This window comes from Pantherophis guttatus, chromosome 7 (genome assembly GCF_059756535.1).
Source record: "Pantherophis guttatus breed Tessera chromosome 7, ASM5975653v1, whole genome shotgun sequence".
NCBI classification, from domain to species: domain Eukaryota; kingdom Metazoa; phylum Chordata; class Lepidosauria; order Squamata; family Colubridae; genus Pantherophis; species Pantherophis guttatus.
In genome coordinates, this window is record NC_142069.1 from 24387435 (window position 1) to 24409481 (window position 22047).

Here is a 22047-nt window from a genome sequence, read left to right on the forward strand (position 1 = left end):
CCAGCACCTGAGCCCGCAGGTCCACCGGTTCCTGGACCGCGGCCAAGGAGTCTGCTGGCAGCACCGTCCGGGGGGGAAGGGAGTCCTTGGGGCAAAAGTATTCCGGCTTACGGGATAGCGCGTCCGCCCTCTGGTTGAGGTTGCTCGGAATGTATGTGACGTGGAAGTTGAACCGGGCGAAAAACAACGACCACCGGATCTGCCGCTGGTTCAACTTCCTGGCCGTGGTGAGGTGCTCCAGGTTCCGATGGTCCGTCCGCACCTCCACCTGGTGTCGGGCCCCCTCGAGGTGATGTCGCCAAGCCTCGAACGCGGCCTTGATGGCCAGCAACTCCTTTTCCCAGATGGTGTAGTTGCGCTCGGAAGGGTTGAGTTTCCGGGAGTAGTATGCGCAGGGAAAAAGAGTGCCGCCATCCACCGGAGCCTGTAGTAGCACCGCCCCAATCGCCACGTTGGACGCGTCCGTCTCCACCACGAACGGACGGTGTGGATTGGGGTGCCTCAGGACTGGCTCCGTGAGGAAGGCCTGCTTGAGGACCTCGAAGGCCTGCTGCTGTGGGGGCCCCCACTGGAACGGGACCTTCTTCCGAAGGAGCTGGGTCAACGGCAAGGTCAGGGTGGCGAAGCCCGGGATGAAGGTCCGATAGTAGTTGGCGAATCCCAACAGACGCTGGACGTCCTTCACCCGACGCGGGGGTTCCCAACTGCGCAAGGCCTCCACCTTGCGCGGGTCCATCGCGATGCCCTCGGGGGTGATGATGTGCCCGAGGAACTCTATGGAAGTCTGGAAGAAGTAGCATTTCTCCAACTTCGCATAGAGCTGGTGCTCCCGCAGGCGTTGCAGGACCTGGCGGACATGCTGGAGGTGACTTTCCGGGGTCCGGGAATAGATCAAAATGTCATCCAAGTAGATCACCACGAACCGATCCAGCATGTCCCGGAACACATCGTTCATCAAGTGCTGGAAGACCGCGGGGGCGTTGGTCAATCCGAACGGCATGACGGTATACTCGAAGTGTCCGTACCGAGTGCCGAACGCCGTCTTCCACTCGTCCCCCTCTCTCACGCGCACCAGGTTGTAGGCCCCTCGGAGATCGAGCTTAGTGAAGATCGAGGCCTCCCGCAACCTCTCCATAAGCTCTGGGATCAGCGGTAGGGGGTAGCGATTTCGCACTGTGATGGCGTTCAAGCGCCGGTAGTCGCAACACAGGCGCAAGTCCCCCATCTTCTTTTTAACGAAGAGGACCGGGGCCGAGAGCGGGGAGGTCGAAGGCCGGATGAACCCACGGGCCAGGTTCTTTTCCAGAAAGTCCCGTAAGGCGGCCAGCTCGGGCTCCGACATGGAGTACAGGCGTCCCGAGGGCAGGGGTGCATTGGGCATTAGGTCCACCGCACAGTCGTAGGGTCGGTGCGGGGGCAAGCGGTCCGCCTCCTTCTCGCTGAACACGTCGGCGAAGGGCGTCAGCTCCGGAGGCAAGGAGGCGTTTGGGGCAGAGACGTCCTGGCCGGCGCAGGTGTGGCGAAGGTGGTCGACACACTGCAGGCTCGGGAACGAGATGGCGTTTCTTGACCACGCCACCTGAGAGTCGTGCGCCCGAAGCCAGGCCATCCCCAGGACCAAGGGAAAGTGCAGATCCGCCGTTACGTAAAACTGGATCGCCTCCTCGTTGTTTCCAATGGCGAGGCGCAAGGGCTGGGTAGCGGTTTTGATGGGTCCCGCCACGAGTTCCCGCCCATCTATAGTTTCGACCCTCAACGGAGGGTCCACTGGAACCAAGGGGACTTTGTAATGGGCCACAAAGGCCTGGTCCATAAAGTTCGTGGTGGCCCCCGAGTCCACCAGCGCGTGCGCCTGGAGCCCCTCCGACCGGTTAGCCAACAACACCCGGGTGTTCAAAATCAGGTGCCGAGGGGGCTCACAGTCCACAGCCGCCGACTCCGGCGGGGCATGGTCACGTGCCTGACCCAGAGTTTCCCCTAGGCCAGGCCTGGCCCGTTTCCCGGCTGGTCGCGTCGAGACTCCGGAACAGGCTTGAGCAGTCCACTCCGCTTCCGGGGACACGAGGCGGCAAAATGTCCCGCCTCGCCGCAATAGAGGCACAACCCCCCTTGACGTCTCCGCATCCGCTCCTGGGCCGTCAGTTGAGGTCTGGCTGCTCCGAGCTCCATGGGCTCCTCAGCCGTCGCCACAAAACGCTGTGCGGTCCGGAGCGCTGTCGGTGCGAAACGCGGGGGTGCCGACGCTGTCGGTGCTTCCGGAAGAGCCCGACGGGGCCGTCGCCGTTGCAGGCGGGCGTCGATGCGCAGGCATTGGGTCACCAGCGCGTCGAGGGTCGGTGGCGCCTCCACACGAACCAGCTCGTCCTGCATCTCGTCGGAAAGGCCGTCCTGGAAAGCGTCCATCAGCGCCACCTCATTCCAAGCCGAATCCTGGCCTAGCAGTCGGAACTCTGCAATATAGTCCTGCAGGGGGCGCTTGCCTTGGCGGAGGTCCTTGATGCGCCTCGCTGCCGTCTGCACCCGGAGGGGGTCCTCAAACATGGTGCGCAGGTGTTGTAAAAAGCCCTGAAAGTCCAGGAGCAAGGGGCTATCTTGCAACAACAGGGGCGTGGCCCATCGGGCGGCAGTGCCAGAGAGGGAGCTGATAACAAATGCCACCCGAGCCCGGTCATCCGGAAAATCCTCCGGCCTCATCGCCATAAACAGTTGGCATTGTCCCAAGAAGGCCGGAAACATCTCCTGCTGCCCAGAAAACCTATCTGGCACGTTCACTGGGCATCTCGGACGGGGAGGGGGAGGAGGTGGAGCTGCAGGAGCATTTCCCAAAGCAAGTTGGGCAGTTAGCTGTGCTACTTGCTGTTGCAGAAGCTGATTGGCCTGCAGTATCTGCTGCAACTGCTGCTGCAGCTGTTGGTCCATCGTGGGTTAACGATGGAGTATGGGGTGACGAACAAGATGATCTGTCCCCGTCCCCACACACACACACACAGCCAGCCGAGGGTTAAGGAAACACTTTGGAACGCACCCAGTTCTTATCTCCGACTTGGCAGCGATAGACACACCGTCTGCCAAGGGACTTTATTTGCACAAACAGACAGATAAAATACGAACGTTCAAGAAAGTCCAAACAGAAATAATATTCCTCCCAGCAGTTCCGGACGAGGCTTTAGTGACTCCAAGGTTTTGCTTTGTTCGTCACAAAAGCTCCTTGACCACCACTCTCTATTATATAGTCTCTGGGGTGTGGTCTCTGGGGTGTGGTCCAGTGACTCAGTGCTAATCCCTAGCACGCCTCCTAAACTGCTGCAAACGTTTATCACGCCTTCGGAGGCGTGCGTCCAGGAATGATGTCTCATTATCACTTTGACTGGAATCAGCTGTCTCCTCTCCCTCGACCGGCACTTGAGACAATGCCAGAGGGGAGGGGCCTGGAGAGGGAGGCCTGGCTGACTCCTCTTCCTCATGCTCGGAGCTTTCTTCCTCCGATGGGACAGGCTCAGAGGGCGGGGCCACAACAGGTACTGCCAGTGGGCCTGGGAAATGCAGAGTGGAATGGAGCCCATTAAATAGCTTATGTGATGTGTTGTCGCCAGGGTGGGAGGGGGGAGCTATACTATTTTATTAATTTATTATTTGATTATATCCTTCTGTTAGTTTTAATTTTTATATATGATATTTTTATATTCCTGTAAGCCACCTTGAGTCACCATGTGCGAATAGGCGGCAATATAAATTTTCTAAATAAATAAATTTACTTCTAGTAGAGAACAATGGCTCCACTTAATGACCATGACATTCACTTTACTACTGTGATGGTCCTTTAATAATCACTGCAGTCATAAAAATTGGATTCAACGACATGACAATCTTCTTTATGACCATCATGATTTATGACCCTAATGGGTAGGCTCCATTATAGTTTTAATTCGAGGAATGCCTGATTTCTTATTTTCAATATTTCTTACTCCTTTTTGGTGCTTTACAAAAAGTTACTTACTCTAAAACAGAATTGTATGATGGAGAAATATATACATATAAGCTTTCTGTCTATAAACCATGCTGGCTAGATTATGGAAGTTTTATCCAGAAGTAAGAAAAGTACCAGGTTGATTAATTTAATCTTTTTCCCTAATCATGTCATATAGTTTTTATTAATATCATCATGAATTTATATCTATTTTTAGGGTGAATTGTTCCTTAATGATAGGAGATGCAAGATAATACAAAGGCATCTAGAGTTTGATGATGGCATTGCTTATGGGATTGATTGCATGTTAACTGATCCCATTCTTGGTGGTCGTTGTGACACTTTTATGACAACTGAATTTCCGGTCAGTCCTTCTAATGAAATGTTGTTGCCATTCCAGATATCACATGAATCCAATGCAGTTGCTTGCTTGCTTGCTTGCTTGCTATCCATCCATCCATCTATCCATCCATCCATCCATCCACCCATCCTGTCCCAGAACCAATAAAGCACTCCAAATTTGAAAGTAATTTTTTAAAAAAGTAATACATTATTCAAAAAGAGATTATTAGTCTTGCACAAATATATTAATAAAATATAATAACCAAAATGAAGATAATAAATTAATAATAACAATATCAACATTGTGTGATTGGCACTTATTTCAGTAGCTGCCCTATTATTTCTGGAACACCTTATGTATATATAAACACATATTCATGCTTATCTATTTATTACTCATTGAAGCGCGGGGATTCATTCAATTATATTTATATATTCTTCTTTAATTAAAATATTTTGTACCCTCCAAAAAGTGTCCAATTTTTAAAATTGGTTATCTCTACTGTCTCTTAGAAAAAATTCAAAATGAGCTTCCTTTCCCACAGGAAGCATTATTTACAATTAATTTCCACAAGCTTGTTACAAATTTATCTGGACTCTTAATCGGGTTATAATTTTCTGTAATTAAAGTCTTAATTAGCATTGTGCTGTTTTTATTTTTTTTAAAGTTGTTAAGCTTGTAGTTAAAATTTTCTTTCATTAAGGATTGAAGGGAGAACTCACCTGGTGTTTTCAGACTTGGTGATCCAAAAGTTTATAATAGTTAAAAAGCAATTAACAAGCAATTTCTAGATGTAATTAAAAAAGAAAGCATGCAAAATTAAAGGCACCAATTGCAGTTTGAGTAAGATGACTAATCTCTCATCTTCCAGAGCTCTAAATTGGCCAGAGACTTCTGTCTTGCTGTTTCCTTGTTTAGGAGCAAATGTCTGAAACACTTGTGGGCATCTCCTCTCCTTATCCGGGGAGGTTTGAGGAGCCAATCTACTCTCTGGCTCTTTGGCACATCTCTGGCTCTGCTTTTAATGGGGCCATCTTCAGGCCGCCATTTTTTTTTCTCCAGAAGTCTTTGGCAAGATTTGGAAGTAGTTGGCCAATGCCTACTTCCAAAAGTTGAGCAAGAGTGACAGCTGGTTCCATGCCTAAGGTCATCCTGGAACTCCCAACCTTCCATTTCCTAGTCTGGTATCTTTCACCACTACACCAAACTTGCTCTCATTGCTATATAGGTGGTCATATTTAGACCAAGGGTTAAAATAGGTATGACATTTCTTATATCATTTGATCCTTCCTAGTTGTTTTGTTATTTAAAAAAACAACAGTATTTAAGTAGCCAATATGCTAGCTGTTGCTGTGGCCTAGCAAGAATAATTATCTTACCTATAAACGTGGAAAGCATTATGACTCAGTGGTATTAGATCCTATTATAAAGACAACTTGATGAAATGCAGTGCTTTCTTTATCTTCATTTATCTTGTTTACTAGACTTGCTTTTTGAAAAATTCTCCATTATGCATTTGAGATTCCTTGTGGCATAGATTCTGCCAAATTCAACCAAAAGCATTGACGCCTCATCAGGGTAGGAAGCTGCGGTTTCCAACTTGTCAACTCTTCTTGTATTTCTCTGACAGTGATTTGTGCATTCCATACAGTTTTAACATGAACAAGACCGGTAAAACAAATATGCTGATTTTATGAAATTTTTGCAAATAGCAAGAGCTAGATTCTATATTGGCGTATGGAAATCACTACATCTATCTATACAAGAGTGTGATTGCAAAAATAAGGGGAAATTATGTCTGCTGTGTATTTCACAATGCTGGGTTGTGTAGCTCATGCATTAAGGCATTTACATTGTACGCATAAGGAAGTGTGTGCTTTTAAAAATTGGTAAATGTTAAGTGTTTGGTCTAAAGCATGTACTTTCCTTTCTCAATAGGGAGACTGTGTCAACTGTTTCAGGAATTATCAGTGTCCTGGTGGAAGTAAAATAACGGTAATTGTGACTCTACATTTTTTTACTCAATTTTTAAATAATCAACTGATTTTTAAAAAAAGGGTTTGGAGAAAGTGAATCAAAACCCCCAATTTCTATTTCTTTACCATATTTCCAAATTTCCTGATAAATCACCAAATATTGGTGGTAAATATCTGCTCCTATATGTGAAGATGAGCAGGGAGACATAAGAGGTTTTATATGCCTTCACATAGGATTAGTGTACCTTAAAGGCCAAAAAAAAAAAAAATCACTGCACAAATCCTCCCCAAATAATCGTGAAATCTGCGGGGAAAAAATCAGTACTAGTTATTTGCAAACCATTATAATTTTATTATCCAGTCTTCTGTAGCCCTAGGACAGTGATGGTTAACCTTTTTGGTGCCGAGTGCCCAAAGCACGCACACATGCGCGTGAATGCACGCGCACATGCCCAAACCCCCAAAATGCAATCAGAGCCCCCCACACATATGTATGCATCCCCCTGCATGCGCCCCAGCCCCCCCGTGCTCCGTTTTGGCTTCCAGGTTGGTGCAGGAGGCTTTCCAGGCCCAAAACAGGGCATGGAGTTGCACATGCGTGCGAACCCCCAAAATGCAATGCAAGCTCCCCCAATGCATGCGCCCTGCACATGTGCTCTGCCCTGTGCTTGCGACCTGCTCTCTGCGCATGCACACGCATCCCCCTGCTTGTGCCCTGTGCATGTGCAGCAGAAACTCAAAGACCAGCTAGCCGGTGGGAGGCGCGCACGCATGCGTGGTAGAGCTGGGCTGGGGCAATGGCTGACGTGCCCACAGAGAGGGCTCTGAGTTCCACCTGTGGCACTCATGCCATAGGTTCACCATCATGGCCCTAGGATGTTGAAAGTGTTGGAGAAGAAAAAAAAATCATACTATCTTCTTGTTCTGAACAAATCAGAGTGTGCAAAAGATTAAGTTGTTACTTTTCTTAGCTTTGTCCCATTTGGTTCCAATGTTAGCTTCTTTTAACTGGACTCACATAGTTCACAAGGAGACTGGGAAACTATCAATGTCTCATGCAATGAGGAGTAGCCAGCCAGTATGTTGCACAGGCTGACCTTCATTAGGGTTGAGAGGGAGTGACTGGATCAAGTTTACTCAGCTGGCTTCCATGCGGAAGGAAGTCCTAGAACCTGGGTCTCCCTATTCCTAGTCCAACACCTTAACCAGTGGTGGGTTGCTCCCGGTTCGCACCGGTTCACAAGAACCGGTAGTAAAAATTTGTAGTAGTTCCGAGAACCGGTAATAACATTGGCTGGCCACTCCCCCGAACCGGTCCCCGGCCCGGTCGCCGCTTGCTTAACCCGCCCACCTCATCAGAGGCTTTTTTTTTTTTTACTTTTAAAAGCATTTTTTCTACAACCTCTTCAGCCGAAAAAATGCTTTTAAAAGAAAAAAAAAGCCTCTGATGATCCCGCGGCTCAGCTGGGATCGTCAGAGGCTTTTCAAAGCATTTTTTTTACCACCTCTTCAGCTGAAGAGGTTGTAGAAAAAATGCTTTGAAAAGCCTCTGACGATCTCAGCTGAGTTGCCTGATTGGCAGAGATTTTTCAAAGCATTGTTTTCTGCAATCTCTTAAGGTTGTAGAAAAAATGCTTTTAAAAGTAAAAAAAAAAAGTTAGCCATGCCCACCCAGTTACATTACCCCCCCACCAAGCCATGCTCACAAAATAAGCCACGCCCACAGAACCAGTAGTAAAAAAATTTAGAACCCACCCCTGACCTTAACCACTACACCACACGGTCTCTCCTTACTAACAAAGTAAGTCCGTACATTGTTTGTATACAATAGGTTGGAATTCATGCCAACAGTCAGACAGAGATGTTTATGCCTTATGAGATGTTTATGCCTGCTAATACCCTGGTTGGTTAGTTTGTTTTCCTATTTCCATATACAAAATAATAAGGGAGACAAGCAGCAATGTGAATATACCATCGCTCACAGGACCCTGCCAGGCTGTCGGAGAAGATGCTCTTTGGCAATGAGGATACCACAGTGCTGTAAAGGATTCTTTGGAAATAAATGCCAAGGTAAGTCTCTGCAATCTTAAATACTTGAACTTTGATGAAGGACTATGAATATCTATGTAGGGTTTTTAGCAGGCTTAGGAGTGGACATAATTCATATCTAGACAAAGAACAAGGGGAAGGTTGGTCCACTGTTCTAGTGAAAACTGGATCCTTCTAAAAAAATCCCCTGAAATATATTATCACATTTCTCCCACATGATGTCTATTTTGACCTTTAAGCAGAAAAGCTGGCAAGCCAACCATGTAGTATATGATAAAGACAGATGGTATTTTTTAAAAAAATCTAATAAAGTGAAAAGTTGTTTCTCCTGGTATATTCTTTTCGTTATCATACATTGAAGTAAGTTTTAGAGGATTTTCAGCCTGTTTCAAAAATGGAGTAGGTGCTTGAGTAGTGGAGGCACTGAACCAAATGAAATTTGGAGAAACTTAAGTTAATAGTAGCCAAATCATCTTTCTTTTTTTAAAAAAAAATGTTGTTTGTCTTAGATCACTTTGTTTAGATCAGCCATCCCCAAAATGATGTTCCTCGATTATGTTGCATTACAATTCCTTTCATCCTCAGTCAGTTTGGTCGTGCTGGTGAAACAAAATCAGGATTCTAGTGTAACACATCTAAATAGGTCAGGTTACAAAAGCTAAGGTTAAACTAGCTGAAGATTTTTGTTCAGCAGATTCAATTCTTCGACTAAATTGATTGAGGTTTGGAGTGGGGGAATTGACCTATCTGAAATCAAGAGCTTCTGATCCCTTGTCTGTATAATTAACTTTTGAAGAGCCTGAAAGGATTAATGCTCTTTGCCTTTTATTGGGCTAATTTCCATAATTAAAGTCAAGAAAGAATGTTGTTATAAAGGAAATGTATGTTGATTCCAGTGGGCATCTTATCTGCTTTTTGCAGACTGAACTGAAGCTCTGCCCTGTATTATATCTTCATTTGAACTCTCTAAAATAATTTCAGAATGTTGGTGTGCTCACATACAAATACCAAACTCACCCTGAATGTAAATTCCTTGTGCCCAAAATGACATCCTCCATTGCCATGAGGAAAGTATCTGCAGGATCAATGGTAGCCTCCAGCTTATAGAAGTGCAAAAGAGGTTTGTAAAAGTACCCAAAAAAGCAGAAAACCTGAAAGATTGAGCATTCTTAGTAGTCTTGGAATGCTAATAGACTACTAAAGTGACAAAAAAGGGTAAACAGTTAATACAATATAGTCCCACACTGCATTATTTTATTAAGGACAATCCCGTTATTGCAAATTGCTATGCCCAGTGTGTTGTATCTGATCCTCACTTCTTGATATACTCTTTTGAGATGTTTAATGTCTGAAAAATAGGCTGGTGCAATTTTTAATTTCTCTATATTTTCCTGATAGAGATTGAAAATAATTTGAACTTTTGCTAAGGGAGATGAATGAGATATTCTGGGTCTGAAAATGGAGACTCTTCTTGTGGAACTAGAAATCCTAACTGACTAAGCTTTCACCAATTTAGTGGTCTCCAGATATCTTGGATTTCTGCCCATAGAATTGCCAGTAAGCAAGGACCAAGGGATTATGGCAGTTAAATCCCAATGTATTATTGGAGGGCATAGATGGAATAATTTTTTCCTAAATCTATATGAGTAAGGATTGATTCATTGCCTTTTACTCCTCTTCAGCTTGCCCAGGAGGCCCAGAAGCTCCTTGCAATAACCATGGATATTGTGATGAAGGTTATGCTGGCACAGGAGAATGCGTTTGTAATGCTCCCTTCAATGGGACTTCATGTGAGCTCTGTATGCCAGGAAGATATGGCTTGGAATGCAAAAGTAGGTTACCTGTTGACTTACAGTTAAATAACAAATATACTATAACATTGAGCCAGAGTAGGAGGACTTGCATGATTCATTGGATCAAATGTCTGACCTAAATCTGGGAGAGCTAACTTCACTTCTTCTAATCCAAACAGGAACCACGATCCCTAGCATATCTGAAACAAATAATGCAGGAATGCTACTGAACTAAATTTACTCTGTGCCTGGGTGGGAGATTGCTTGTAAACCTGCATAGCTTGGATCCCATGGAAGATAAAATGAACATTTTAAAAAAAATAATGAAATGTCTAGATAGCTCTTAGGAGCTGAAGTCTCTCTATTGTTATCACTTTTTCCTTGTGTATTTGGGGTTTCCCCCCCAAAAAAAATCTACAAAAAACTATAAAATGCTTTATGTATAAGCTTTCTGTATTTTAAATTCCTGATCTGCTCACAGGAATTTCTGTCGCAAAGATTCTCTAAATTGTTATGCAGTTCCCATGCAGCTTTGGAAAAAGATAAATGTAGTTTACTTTGATTTCAAGGCTGTGGATTATCTGTCTCTGAATCACATTTTTCCCTTCAAATCTGTACACTACACTCTTATTTTCTAGAGTGTATTTTCTATTTTCTAGCGTTCTAGGACAGCCTTCATGCGAACCAGTAATGAGACCTACAATTCAGGACAAGGGAGCTTCATATATTCATCTTAGCAGGACTAGGAAATCTGCAATACAGACAGCTATTATAAATAGACCCTTATACAAAGCCATATTTTAGATCATTGTTAATTTTCTAATTATTGGGATAATCGCCTTTTTTAAAGACTAACTTAATGATCCTAAGGCAGAAGGCCAACTTATGAATTACGGTGAGTAGTCCATGTGGATCATTCTCCTAATAATCTAATAATGTTCTATTCATAGCCTGCGATTGTACGGCACATGGACAGTGTGATGAAGGAATTTCTGGATCAGGACATTGTTTCTGTGAAACTGGATGGACTGGACGGCTCTGTGAAACGGAATTAGGTCTGACTACAATATTTGATCATATAAATCTGTTGATTGTAGAGAACATTTTCATTTTGCTTTTGTCTTTTAGACTGGTCAAATGGCTAAATTATTTTCCTATGTTGATTTCTTGTATGGAACTTAAAGAAAACAATATTATTCTCATATTTTTATTGATATTGAAGTACTATGAGATAATTCATTGAAAATTAATTCCTATTTATTTATTTATTGGTTCTATTTATATGCTGCCCTTCTCCGGAGACTCAGGGCGGCTTACAATGCATTAAGCAATAGCCTTCATACTTTTGTATATACCTGCTTAGTAGGGCTTTCGGGGGCCCCTAAGCGGTGTTCTTTTTTATACAAAGTCAGCTTATTGCCCCCACAGTCCAGGTCCTCATTTTACCTACCTCGAAAGGATGGAAGGCTGAGTCAAGCTTGAGCCTGGTGAGATTTGAACTTGCAGTAATTGCAGGCAGCTGGTGCTACTTTAACAGCACTTAGTCAACTGCGCCATCAAGGCTCTTGCTATTGCTTCCTAAGGTAGATGAATGGATAGGTAGATTAATAGATTTGAACAATAATAGGGCAGCCTTTCCCAATTTGATATCCTCAAGAGAATATAGTTCTGAAAGTTGCATTTCCCAATTTAATAGACTGGAAATGGATGAGTTATGGAGTATCTATACTACAACATTGATGCTTTGAGCAAGTGCAAAACAAAAGTAGTAGCACAACAAATACAAAAACTATATGCAATTGGCTTATCAAAATCTGAGAAAGACAATATCAAAAAGTGTAGATTATCTGCATATTCTTCCTTCATCAGGAAAAGTAGTCAACCTTCCTAGTGCATTAGCTGGAGATCAGTGAGATGGTCAAGAATGCTCTTCCCTAAAAATCTTACAAATAAATTGGGTAGTAAGGTTACTATATTCAGTTACTCAGATTTATGTATCACAAGTGCCCGTAGCTTTTCAATAAAACTGGTTAAAGAAAAATCTGAAAAGCTAAATTTTTGGTTATAAGTGGCTGCTAAGGTCTTGATAGTCTGTTATGCAAATAATACTAATTTGTTATGTTTATATGTCATAAAAAACCAAATCTAGTATGAATTGATTTTAAATGTCAGGTTTTAAACAACTTACACATTGAGCAACCTGCTGTGATTCATGATTCTCATGTTATCTCACAAATCCTTTTTACACCCTTGTTTCCTACATAAGATATTATCTTTCCAGACAGTTCTGTGCTTTGTTGAGTAAATTTTGAAGGAATGGTCTACTATCAGAGTAATCATTGTCTACTTATGTCCAATAGAAACAACAGTTGTAAGATGGATGCCTCATACCAAGAAATAAACATTTGGACTTAATTAATTCACTTGAAAAAGACTTCTCTGTGCTGAAAAATCTGAATAAACTCTAGATAGCAGTAAAGAGAGTTTTATCTCTCCCTTCACAGCCATTTATTGTTTTTAGGGTTTTACAGCTAGATCTGATAGATAGACCTACAACTGAAACAAAGCATCCTTCTTTTTACGATTAACGACAACTGTTCATCACAATGTATAAAGCAGAGACAAAACAGCAATAATTAAAGCAAACTTTTGCAATTGCATTTCATATATTTGAATTTCATTCAGCCAGTAAGCATGGAATCAATAAGGCTGCCCATTCTTTTTATCTTTCAAAATATTTATTTCACTCTTTTACTCTTTACTGTTAGATTTGAGATTCTGAGAAGAACATGAATTTAAATTATGGTTTTTAATTTTCCTTCACAGCTTCAACCCCAGTATGTTCACCCAGCTGTTCTGTCAATGCAGTATGTAGTGATGATGGTACTTGTCAGTGTAAGCTTTATTATACTGGGGATGGACTTACATGTACAGGTAAAAATTATCCTAAACACAAAATAAATATCAGCTGTTCCTCAAACTTGAGGAATGCATTTTTTCATTTATCTTTATCATTCCTGTGGAAATCTTTCTTCATAAAGTCCTGTTCCCCTCCACTCTTTCCCCATCCTTCCATGTAACACTCTAGAACCATGATGGCGAACCTAAGGCATGAGAGCCACAGGTGGCATGCGGAGTCATATCTGTGGGCACATGAGTATTGCCCTAGGTCAGCTCCAGTGCACATGGGTGCACCAGCCAGCTGATTTTCGGGCCTTCCAGATCCACTGGAAATCAGGAAATGGGCTGTTTCTGGCCTCCAGAGGGCCTCCCGGGGGGGGTGGGGAAGGCCGTTTTTGCCCTCCCCAGGCTCCAAGAAAGCCTCTGGAGCTTAGGGAGGGCAAGAAATGGGTCTACCAGGCCCACCGGGCCATCATGTGCCAAAAGCGGGGGGAGCATGGGGGGGGTTGTACACGTATGCATGGGGGGTCGGGGCACATTGACTTATGGGTGTGGGCACATGCATGCACAACCCCTCCACACTCCCCCCGCTTTTGGCACATGACAGCAAAAAGGTTAGCCATCACTGTTCTAGAATATGAAACTAACAGTATGTAGTCCACAAAGAAGTATTTTAGTGAGTTCTAGGTCAGCTTTCAAGAAAGAGTATATACACTTTATGAATGAAGAGAAACTGTATGCTTACTTGAACTGCTGGATTATAAAGTGTAATCTAAAAAACCACATGCCACATGTGGATTCTTACTGAAAAAAGCAGATGTTGTTCTATACTCCGATCATCTATTATTATGGAACAATATTTTGTTTAACCATCAGTTCTGATCATCGGGGCTAAATATCTTCAAACACAATAGAGGACTAGAAACTGTTGCTTCAAAGTTACTCTTGAGTGAGCTATGTAATGTTGAAAGTTATATAACCATTCTTATCTTTTGTTATTTCTGTTATCTTCTGTTTGATTGACATACTTGCTTTCGATACCGGATGGGAAATGTGCAGAACAGGGATGGGTAATCTTTTGATCTTTTTTTCCCTCTGGTTTTTGGAAGGAGTTTGTGGGTTTTCTTTGCTTGCTAAATTATGTTAAGTTTATTTATAAATTTATAAAATGACAGGAAACTTTTGTCACAAGGTTCCAAGGGCCCTCTGATGTAAATCTCCCTTTATTACTGTATAGAGGTTGACCTGTGCTTTTTTGCACTTCACAGCTGAGAAGCTTTGTAAGAAAAGCAACGGTGGCTGTCATAAGAATGCAAAGTGCGTACAAACTGATGTGAAAGTCAACTGTACATGTCAGAAGGGATACCAGGGAGATGGCTATACCTGCATGGCTATCAACCCTTGTACTGACGGACTCAATGGTGGATGTCACGAACATGCTTTCTGTACAATGACAGGACCAGTAAGTAGTATGTATTCAAACATTGCTGTAGAATTAGTTTCCCTATTTATATAAAGAAGCATGCATAGATGCCTGCAGATGAAGTTATCTAATATGCAAGAGTTTCCTAGCGAAAAATAAGTTCCTTGTAGACAACCATCTGGTTAATCACCTTTTAGAGAGTCATACAGAATAATCCAACTAGGTTTACCCTGGATTTTGGCACAAAGTGTCTAATATAAACAGGAGACCAAAGCCAAAACATCAGAAGGACATTAGGTTGCCTATTCTTGAACTGGATCTATAGCAGAATAATAGACTTACTTATCAAAGAAAAACTGTTTTTAAGTTTTGCAAGTTTTTAAAGCTTTGTAGTTTTTTACATTATCATGGGTATTTGAAATGTAGTTTTTGTTTTTAAATAGAAGTCCAAAGCCAGCTCTAGTGACTTGTGACACAAAATCTATAAGTCTGTTGATATACTCAGTTATACTAAAATTTCTTTTCAGGATAAGCGTAAATGTGAATGTAAAGATAACTACATTGGGGATGGAATTGATTGTGAAGTAAATCAACTGCCAATAAACAGATGTTTACAGGACAATGGACAGTGCCATGCAGATGCTAATTGTGCCGACCTCCATTTCCAGGGTCAGTCTTCTAATTTAGAAATAGCTGAAAGCAACTTGTCTATACTTCTTAATGATGCCAAATCTGAGAATTCTTTACAGTAAAGTGGTGGTTCTAATATGAAATAACTCAACAACAGTCAATCTTTATAGGTATTTTTTAAACAATAATTTGGTGACAATTTATTGTTTAAATAAATTGTCAGAGTCTACTCAGATCTACTCTCAGACAGAGTAGATCTGAGAGAGCAGATCTGCTCTCGCACTATTCATGATAGTTCCATGCGTGCATATGCATATTACCAAAAATATTCAAAACAAAAATACCATATTTTTGGGACTATAAAATGCACTTTTTTTGTCTCCCAAAAGGGGGTGAAAATGTTTGTGTAACTCATAGACTGAATATTGCCGAAGCCCCAACCACTCACCGGCCATTTTTTTTGCCTCCTCATGGTCCATTTTCAGGTCTTTTTCAGGCCTTTTTTCAGCCCGTTTTTGGAAAAAAACAGCCTGAAAAAAGCCTCAAAAACAGGCCAAAAAAAAGCCTTAAAAACAGACCAAAAAAGCCTAGAAAACAGGCAGAAAAGCCTCAAAAATGGGCCAAAAAAAGCCTAGAAAATGAGCAGAAAAAAGTCTTGAAAATGGGCCAAAAAAGGCTGGAAAAGGCCTGGAAAAAGGCCTGAAAATGGGGCCCGCAGAGGCCAAAAACTTTTTTTGTTGATTTCCTCTTTTAAATTTAGGTGCATCTTATAGTCAGGTGTGTCTTATAGTCCTAAAAATATAACATTCAGGTGTAGAATATGCACCTTGTTACAACATGGACACATATGAATTTGATACAATCATGTCTAAATATGCATAAAGTGTGTGCATCAGTCCCCAGGGTATCAAGACTAATGAATTACTGTATTATCTGTATAGATTTTTGAGATATCAAAGAGAGTCAACATTTTATATAATCATATTGTCAGGATATACCGAAGCTGGTATGAAATATGAAATTGTGCAAAGGAAATACTTCACTTTCTTGTCTTTACAAAGCAACACCGTTTATATCTGATGTTTTCCAGCTTTTTATAAATCATCATGTCTGGAAACCCCTAAATATTTTTGCATCTTTCTTCTCTGCAGATGCTACAGTTGGTGTTTTTCACGTACGCTCTGCAAAGGGGCAGTATAAATTGACTTTTGCTGATGCAAATAAGACATGTGAAGATGAAAGTGCTACAGTAGCTACGTACACTCAGCTCTTATATGCTCAGAAGGTAAGAATGCTTATTTATCCTGGAAAATATGCATGGTATTGGATGAGAATGTCCCACAAATGCTTTTTCAAGAGACAACCGGACTTTCTGTTTTTTCTTTGAAGACGTTTTGCTTCTCATCCAAGAAGCTTCGTCAGCTCTGAAGAACCTCTTAGATGAGAAGCAAAATGTCTTCAAAGAAAAAAACAGAAAGTCCGGTTGCCTCTTGAAAAAGCTCCTTTGGAACAACCATGGATGACTGAGAATCGCCATAGATATTGAATGAGAAGCAAAATGATTTCAAGGGGGAAAAAACCCAAGAAATTCAGTTGTCTTTTGAACACCACCTTTGGGTGACAATGACCTGGATGGTTGAGAAACTCCATAGACATCCAGGTTGCAAAAGTTCTTCTGCAAGTATGAGCCATTTGCAGCCAGTTCTATGGAAAAATCCAGACTGCCAGTGTGTAACAGCCACAGTCTGCCAACCAGCGTTGGGATAGAATTCCAAGTTCTATTTGGTAAATGAGTCAATCTGTCTTTCATATTGTTGCTGTGACTCATCCAGCTTGTCAAAGCTTCAAAGAATGCCTCTAGGATTCTATAAATATCACAGAAGTCTGTGGCCAGTAGCATTCTCACTAATGTAACCATCATGTGCATGTTCATGCAGTAGGGACTGCTATATTCATTTTGTCTCCCAGTGAAAGCAGTTCGTCTTCCAGCATTTATTAGGTTGGATAAGCCCCATAGCTTTAGCTTAGGCTAGTTATCCATTTTCTTTTGTTTCATGATTATATTCCTTACATGTTAAAAACAGGCCAGATATCATCTGTGTGCTGCTGGTTGGCTGGCTAATGGAAAAGTCGCATATCCAACAGCTTTCTCTGCCCCAAAATGTGGTGGAGGAGTTGTTGGCATCATTGATTACGGAATCAGAGTCAACATGAGTGAAACCTGGGATGTTTTCTGTTACAGAGTCAAAGGTAAAAATAGAAGAATGTTTGAGTTCTCAGCATCTGCCATCTTGGCTCTAGGCTCAACCCATCGAGGTCTAAATTAAAGTCTCTATAGACCTTGGAAATTTTTATAATTGTAGCAGTCTCAGGCAGATTTGCATTATATTTACATTGTATTTAAGCGTATCACAGTTCTAAGCAATTTTTAAAATGAGAAACAATATGTAAACATTTTAATAGGCATAGATCCTAGCATATAATTATATAATTCAGATTGCAGGGAAATTAATTATTTGTAGGCCTGGGAGCTGGTAAGTCTTAGGGAAAAGCCCCCGCCCCCTATTCCTAATAGATATTCAAGTCCTTGAACTATCTGTTTCCTATCTAAACTCTCTTTGTTGTTTTATAGATGTCAATTGCACTTGTAAGACTGGTTATGTGGGAGATGGATTTACATGCAGTGGAAACTTGCTTCAAGTCCTCTTTACTTTCCCAACACTTACAAACTTTCGCTCGGTGAGTAATAAAAAGCAAAGCTTTTTCTCCCCTAGAAAGTAAAAGAACAAATTTGAATCATTTATGATTTGAATCAGTTATGTGTTTAAAGGGGAGCAATAAATGTGACATAAACAGTCTGTTACTATAGTTGAAAATATTGTAACTGTTGGAGATGCCGGGATTTTATCAATGGGCTCGTTATCATTCAAGGTCAAGAAGACATTATTGAAAAATATCTGCTTTAAATTTGTTTTTATCTTTGTTTGGAAACAGTCAAAGCCAACTATAGGAGGGACTAATAACAGTAATACTTCCTCCTGAGAGGATGGAGCAACAGGTTTCCTTTTCTGTTGTGATCCAAGATGCAAATTGGCATCCTATAGCTTATATATTTTTTATTTATTTTTTTATTTATTTATTTATTTGTCAAATATGTATAAGATAACAGACATAAGTATCAACATGATTATGAATACAGGATAAGGATACAAATAAATGGGGACAGTAGAACAGGGATAGTAGGTACGTTGGTGTGCTTATGCACTCCCTTTACAGACCTCTGAATGGGGTGAGGTCAACAGTAGACAGTCTAAGGTTAAAGTTGTGGGGTTTTGGGGAAGTAACCAGAGAATCAGGTAGTGCATTCCAGGCATTGACCACTCTGTTGCTGAAGTCGTATTTTCTGCAATCGAGTTTGGAGCAGTTTACCTTGTTTGTACTGTATCTATTGTGTGCTCGTGTATTATTGTGGTTGAAGCTGAAGTAGTCATTGACAGGTAGGACGTTGTAGCAGATAATTTTGTGTACTACGCTTAGGTCAGACTGAAGGTGGCGTAGTTCTAAATTGTCTAATCCCAAAATTTCAAGCCTGGTGGCATAATGTATTCTGTTGTGAGCAGAGGAGTAGAGGACTCTTCTCGTGAAATACCTCTGGACTCGCTCAATTGTATTAATGTCCGATATATAATGCGGGTTCCAGACAGATGAGCTGTATTCGAGAATTGGTCTAGCAAAGGTTTTGTATGCCCTAGTTTGCAGTACAATATTACCAGAGAGAAGCTTCGCAAGATTAGGTTAACAACTCTTAATGCCTTCCTGGCAATGTTGTTGCAGTGAGCTCTGGCACTTAGATCATTTGAGATGAGTACTCCAAGGTCCTTGACAGAATGAGGGTCTACGAGGTCGTATTCGCCCAGCTTGTATTTGATGCTCTGATTTTTTTTGCCAATGTGTAAGACAGAGCATTTGTTGGTTGAGACTGGGAGTTGCCAATTGTTTGACCATTCTGACACATAGTCAAGGTGTCTTTGTAGGGTAGCAGCATTGTTGGTGGTGTTGAATAGTTTTACATCATCAGCAGAGAGAACGCAGTTGCTTATGATATGATCGCAAAGGTCATTTATGTAAAGTATAAAGAGTGTGGGTCCTAAAACCCTTGGGGGACACCGCTGTTAACAGGTACAGGGTTTGATAGGACGCTCCCTATTTTGACTACTTGTTGCCTGTTTGACAGGAACCCAGCGATCCACTTATGCAGGGGTCCAGAAATGCCATAAGATGGCATGAGATCCTCAGCTGCAGAATATGACATCCTTGGAGCTAAAAGAGACCTAGCCACTTTTCTTATGTTTTGCTCCTTATAAATGCCTTCTACATTTTCTACAAGTCTGCAATCCACTGGGCTGCACAGTCTCTGCTCATTTTATTCTACCAATAGCAACAAGAAGCCAGCAATCTGACTCCCTTTTTGGAAGACTTGATGATGCTTATACTTCCCAGTAACTCTGCTTGAGACTCGTAGAGAACACAATCAATCTTACAAGATTATGTTGCTATAGCCAATCTAAATAAAATAAGCCTGTAGTCTTCCATGGGGTTATTTCTTGATCTGCTCTGCCTCTGGGCTGACAAGACTGCTGGTTGAATTCCAAAGAAGAGGAGGAGGAGGAGAGGGAGAAAAGGAGGCCTGGACAAGAGTTTCTGGCCTCCCCTGCCATAGTATAACAGCATAAAATAGTTATCTGTGAAAGCTTCAGTCTGAAAGCACATACTACATGCCTTCTTTCAGTGGTCTTACTCTACTAGAAGAAAGTGATTTAACCTTTCCCATTGTCCTTTCAGCAGTGGTGGAATTCAAATAATTTAACAACCGGTTCTCTGCCCTAATGACCAGCTGGGTGGGCGTGGTCATGGTGGGCATGGCCAGGGGGTGTTACAGGCAGCACTCGGCCTCCTGCATCCCCCTGGGAGCAAAAATGGGTCACGGGGGGCCATGCCACACACCCCTGCTCCCCATTTTGGGCCTAGTAGGCACTTACCTGGGAGCCAAAATGAGGCACCTGCGGACTCCTGGAAGGGATGGGGAGGGGAAGGGAGGGGAGGGGCCAGCCAGAAATTTAACAACTGGTTCCCCCGAACCGGCCCAAACTGGCTGAATCCCACCCCTGCCTTTCAGCAACTGTCCTTAAAAGCAGAGTTTTCCATTTCTAAAGGAAAATGCCAACCCTGATTCAACTCATTTGTTTAAATATGTGTCATTAAGAAATACGTTTTGGATCCTTGCATACAAGAAGAATATGAGGATTTCATAAAATATCTCAGCAGCATTATTTATTTATTGTGCATTCTTTTCTTCTCTCAGGAAGTTAATTATTTTGCAAGACTGTTATCATAGCAGAATATATGTCATAATGATTTACGATCACAATTTACTATCTTCACAGGAGATTTTCACTTACTCAAATACCTCAAGGAAAGGCCAAGAGTTCATGAAATACCTCACAAATCTCTCCATTAAAGCAACCTTGTTTGTACCAAACAATGATGGCTTGAGGAAGAATGAGGTAAATGGGGGGAAAAATCGTGTTTTCCTTGCCAGCTCCAGAAGCTTAAATAGAACGATTGTGGAAAGCAATGTTAATTTTTCTGCTGTTTTTGAATTCTCATTGTTCCTAAAGCTTATGTCATCAATTTATGAAATTAAACCAGATAAAATTTTGCCTGCTTGTCACTGTTTTCATAACATGGATGGAACATATATTAAATCTATAGAGGTGAAGCAAATTTCAGATGAGATTATTAGAGTTTTTAGTTTGTAAAAATACTAATAATATACAGTCTGATCCACAGACATGATGCAAGCCCCTTATGTATTTGCTGGCATTTCTTTTAACATTCAACAGGCTCCTTGCTCCACCTGATTTCCCTGTCTAAATTCTTTTAATTGAAAATTGAGCTCTTCTAATAGCAACTACTTGAATTTGTTTTAGACAGAGTAGAAATAGAAAAGGTACTCCCCATACAATTTATGGAATAAAGATTCTCATTTTTAGATGCAAACGTAAGGTATCAACCTTGAATTTAAAAAATGGAGGGAAAATATATCAGCTGTGAAATGCTGCCATTTTGATTGTGGACATTGTTATTTTTTTGCTGCTTTAAGACACTCTCTGGAAGAGACATTGAATATCATCTAACCAAGAACAGCATATATTATGAAGATTTGGTCAATGGAACCACTCTCCAAAGCAGAATAGGGGAAAGCCTGTTAATTACACACCAAGAAGAAAACCAGGAACAGATTTCACTCACTAAAAAGGTAGATCATTTGTTCATCAATATGCTGCTCATAAGGATACAGCTTGATGTGAGTTGCCTATATTGCATTGATTTTTCCCCCCCTCCAAAAGAACAAAAAGCAGAAACTAAGGAATTCTGATATGAATTGGACATGAACAAAAGTCTTCAGGGGGAGAAATAACCTTTCAAATCTTTATTACAGTCATCGGCCAGCATATAACAAAGTGTTTTTGAAAGTTAACAACTTTAAAACGTGCGTAGTTCCCAGAATTCCCCAGCCAGATGCTGCAATGGTCATAAATGCAAAAAATGATAACTCACTTTTTTCAATGCCATTTGAATAGTCATTAAACAAACTGTTGTAAGTGGAGGACCTGTACTCATGATGCAGATCCCAAATGTAGAAAGATTAGAGCACTCCATGGAACGTCAGGATCACAGAGCCTGGAACATCACAAAATCTGCACAAGCGTACTCCCTCGCTTCATGTCTCGTATTTCTCTGTCGTCCTGTTCTATCTTCCATGATCACTCTTTTTATTTCTAACCTGCTCATTTTCTATTACCACTGGGCATCTGTGGCAGCCCTAATATTTTTCTTTAAATTAAGCTAGTAGCCTGGGTTCTTCTGGACTTCCTTCTCTATGATTTTACATACAGTATACA

The 22047-nt window shown here is 41.8% G+C and overlaps 1 protein-coding gene across 1 annotated transcript in view; it reads left to right on the top strand.

Moving 5' to 3' along the window:
• Positions 1–22047, top strand: part of STAB2 (stabilin 2) — a 116976-nt gene that overhangs the window by 89283 nt on the left and 5646 nt on the right. The window contains exons 54-66 of the mRNA XM_034403404.3: positions 4185–4331; positions 6249–6305; positions 8233–8356; positions 10018–10167; positions 11079–11183; positions 12955–13062; positions 14298–14491; positions 14980–15121; positions 16234–16367; positions 17167–17332; positions 17715–17821; positions 20527–20646; positions 21246–21401. Of these exons, the coding sequence (XP_034259295.2) occupies positions 4185–4331; positions 6249–6305; positions 8233–8356; positions 10018–10167; positions 11079–11183; positions 12955–13062; positions 14298–14491; positions 14980–15121; positions 16234–16367; positions 17167–17332; positions 17715–17821; positions 20527–20646; positions 21246–21401 (1710 nt within the window). The remainder of the gene's footprint in view (positions 1–4184; positions 4332–6248; positions 6306–8232; positions 8357–10017; positions 10168–11078; positions 11184–12954; positions 13063–14297; positions 14492–14979; positions 15122–16233; positions 16368–17166; positions 17333–17714; positions 17822–20526; positions 20647–21245; positions 21402–22047) is intronic.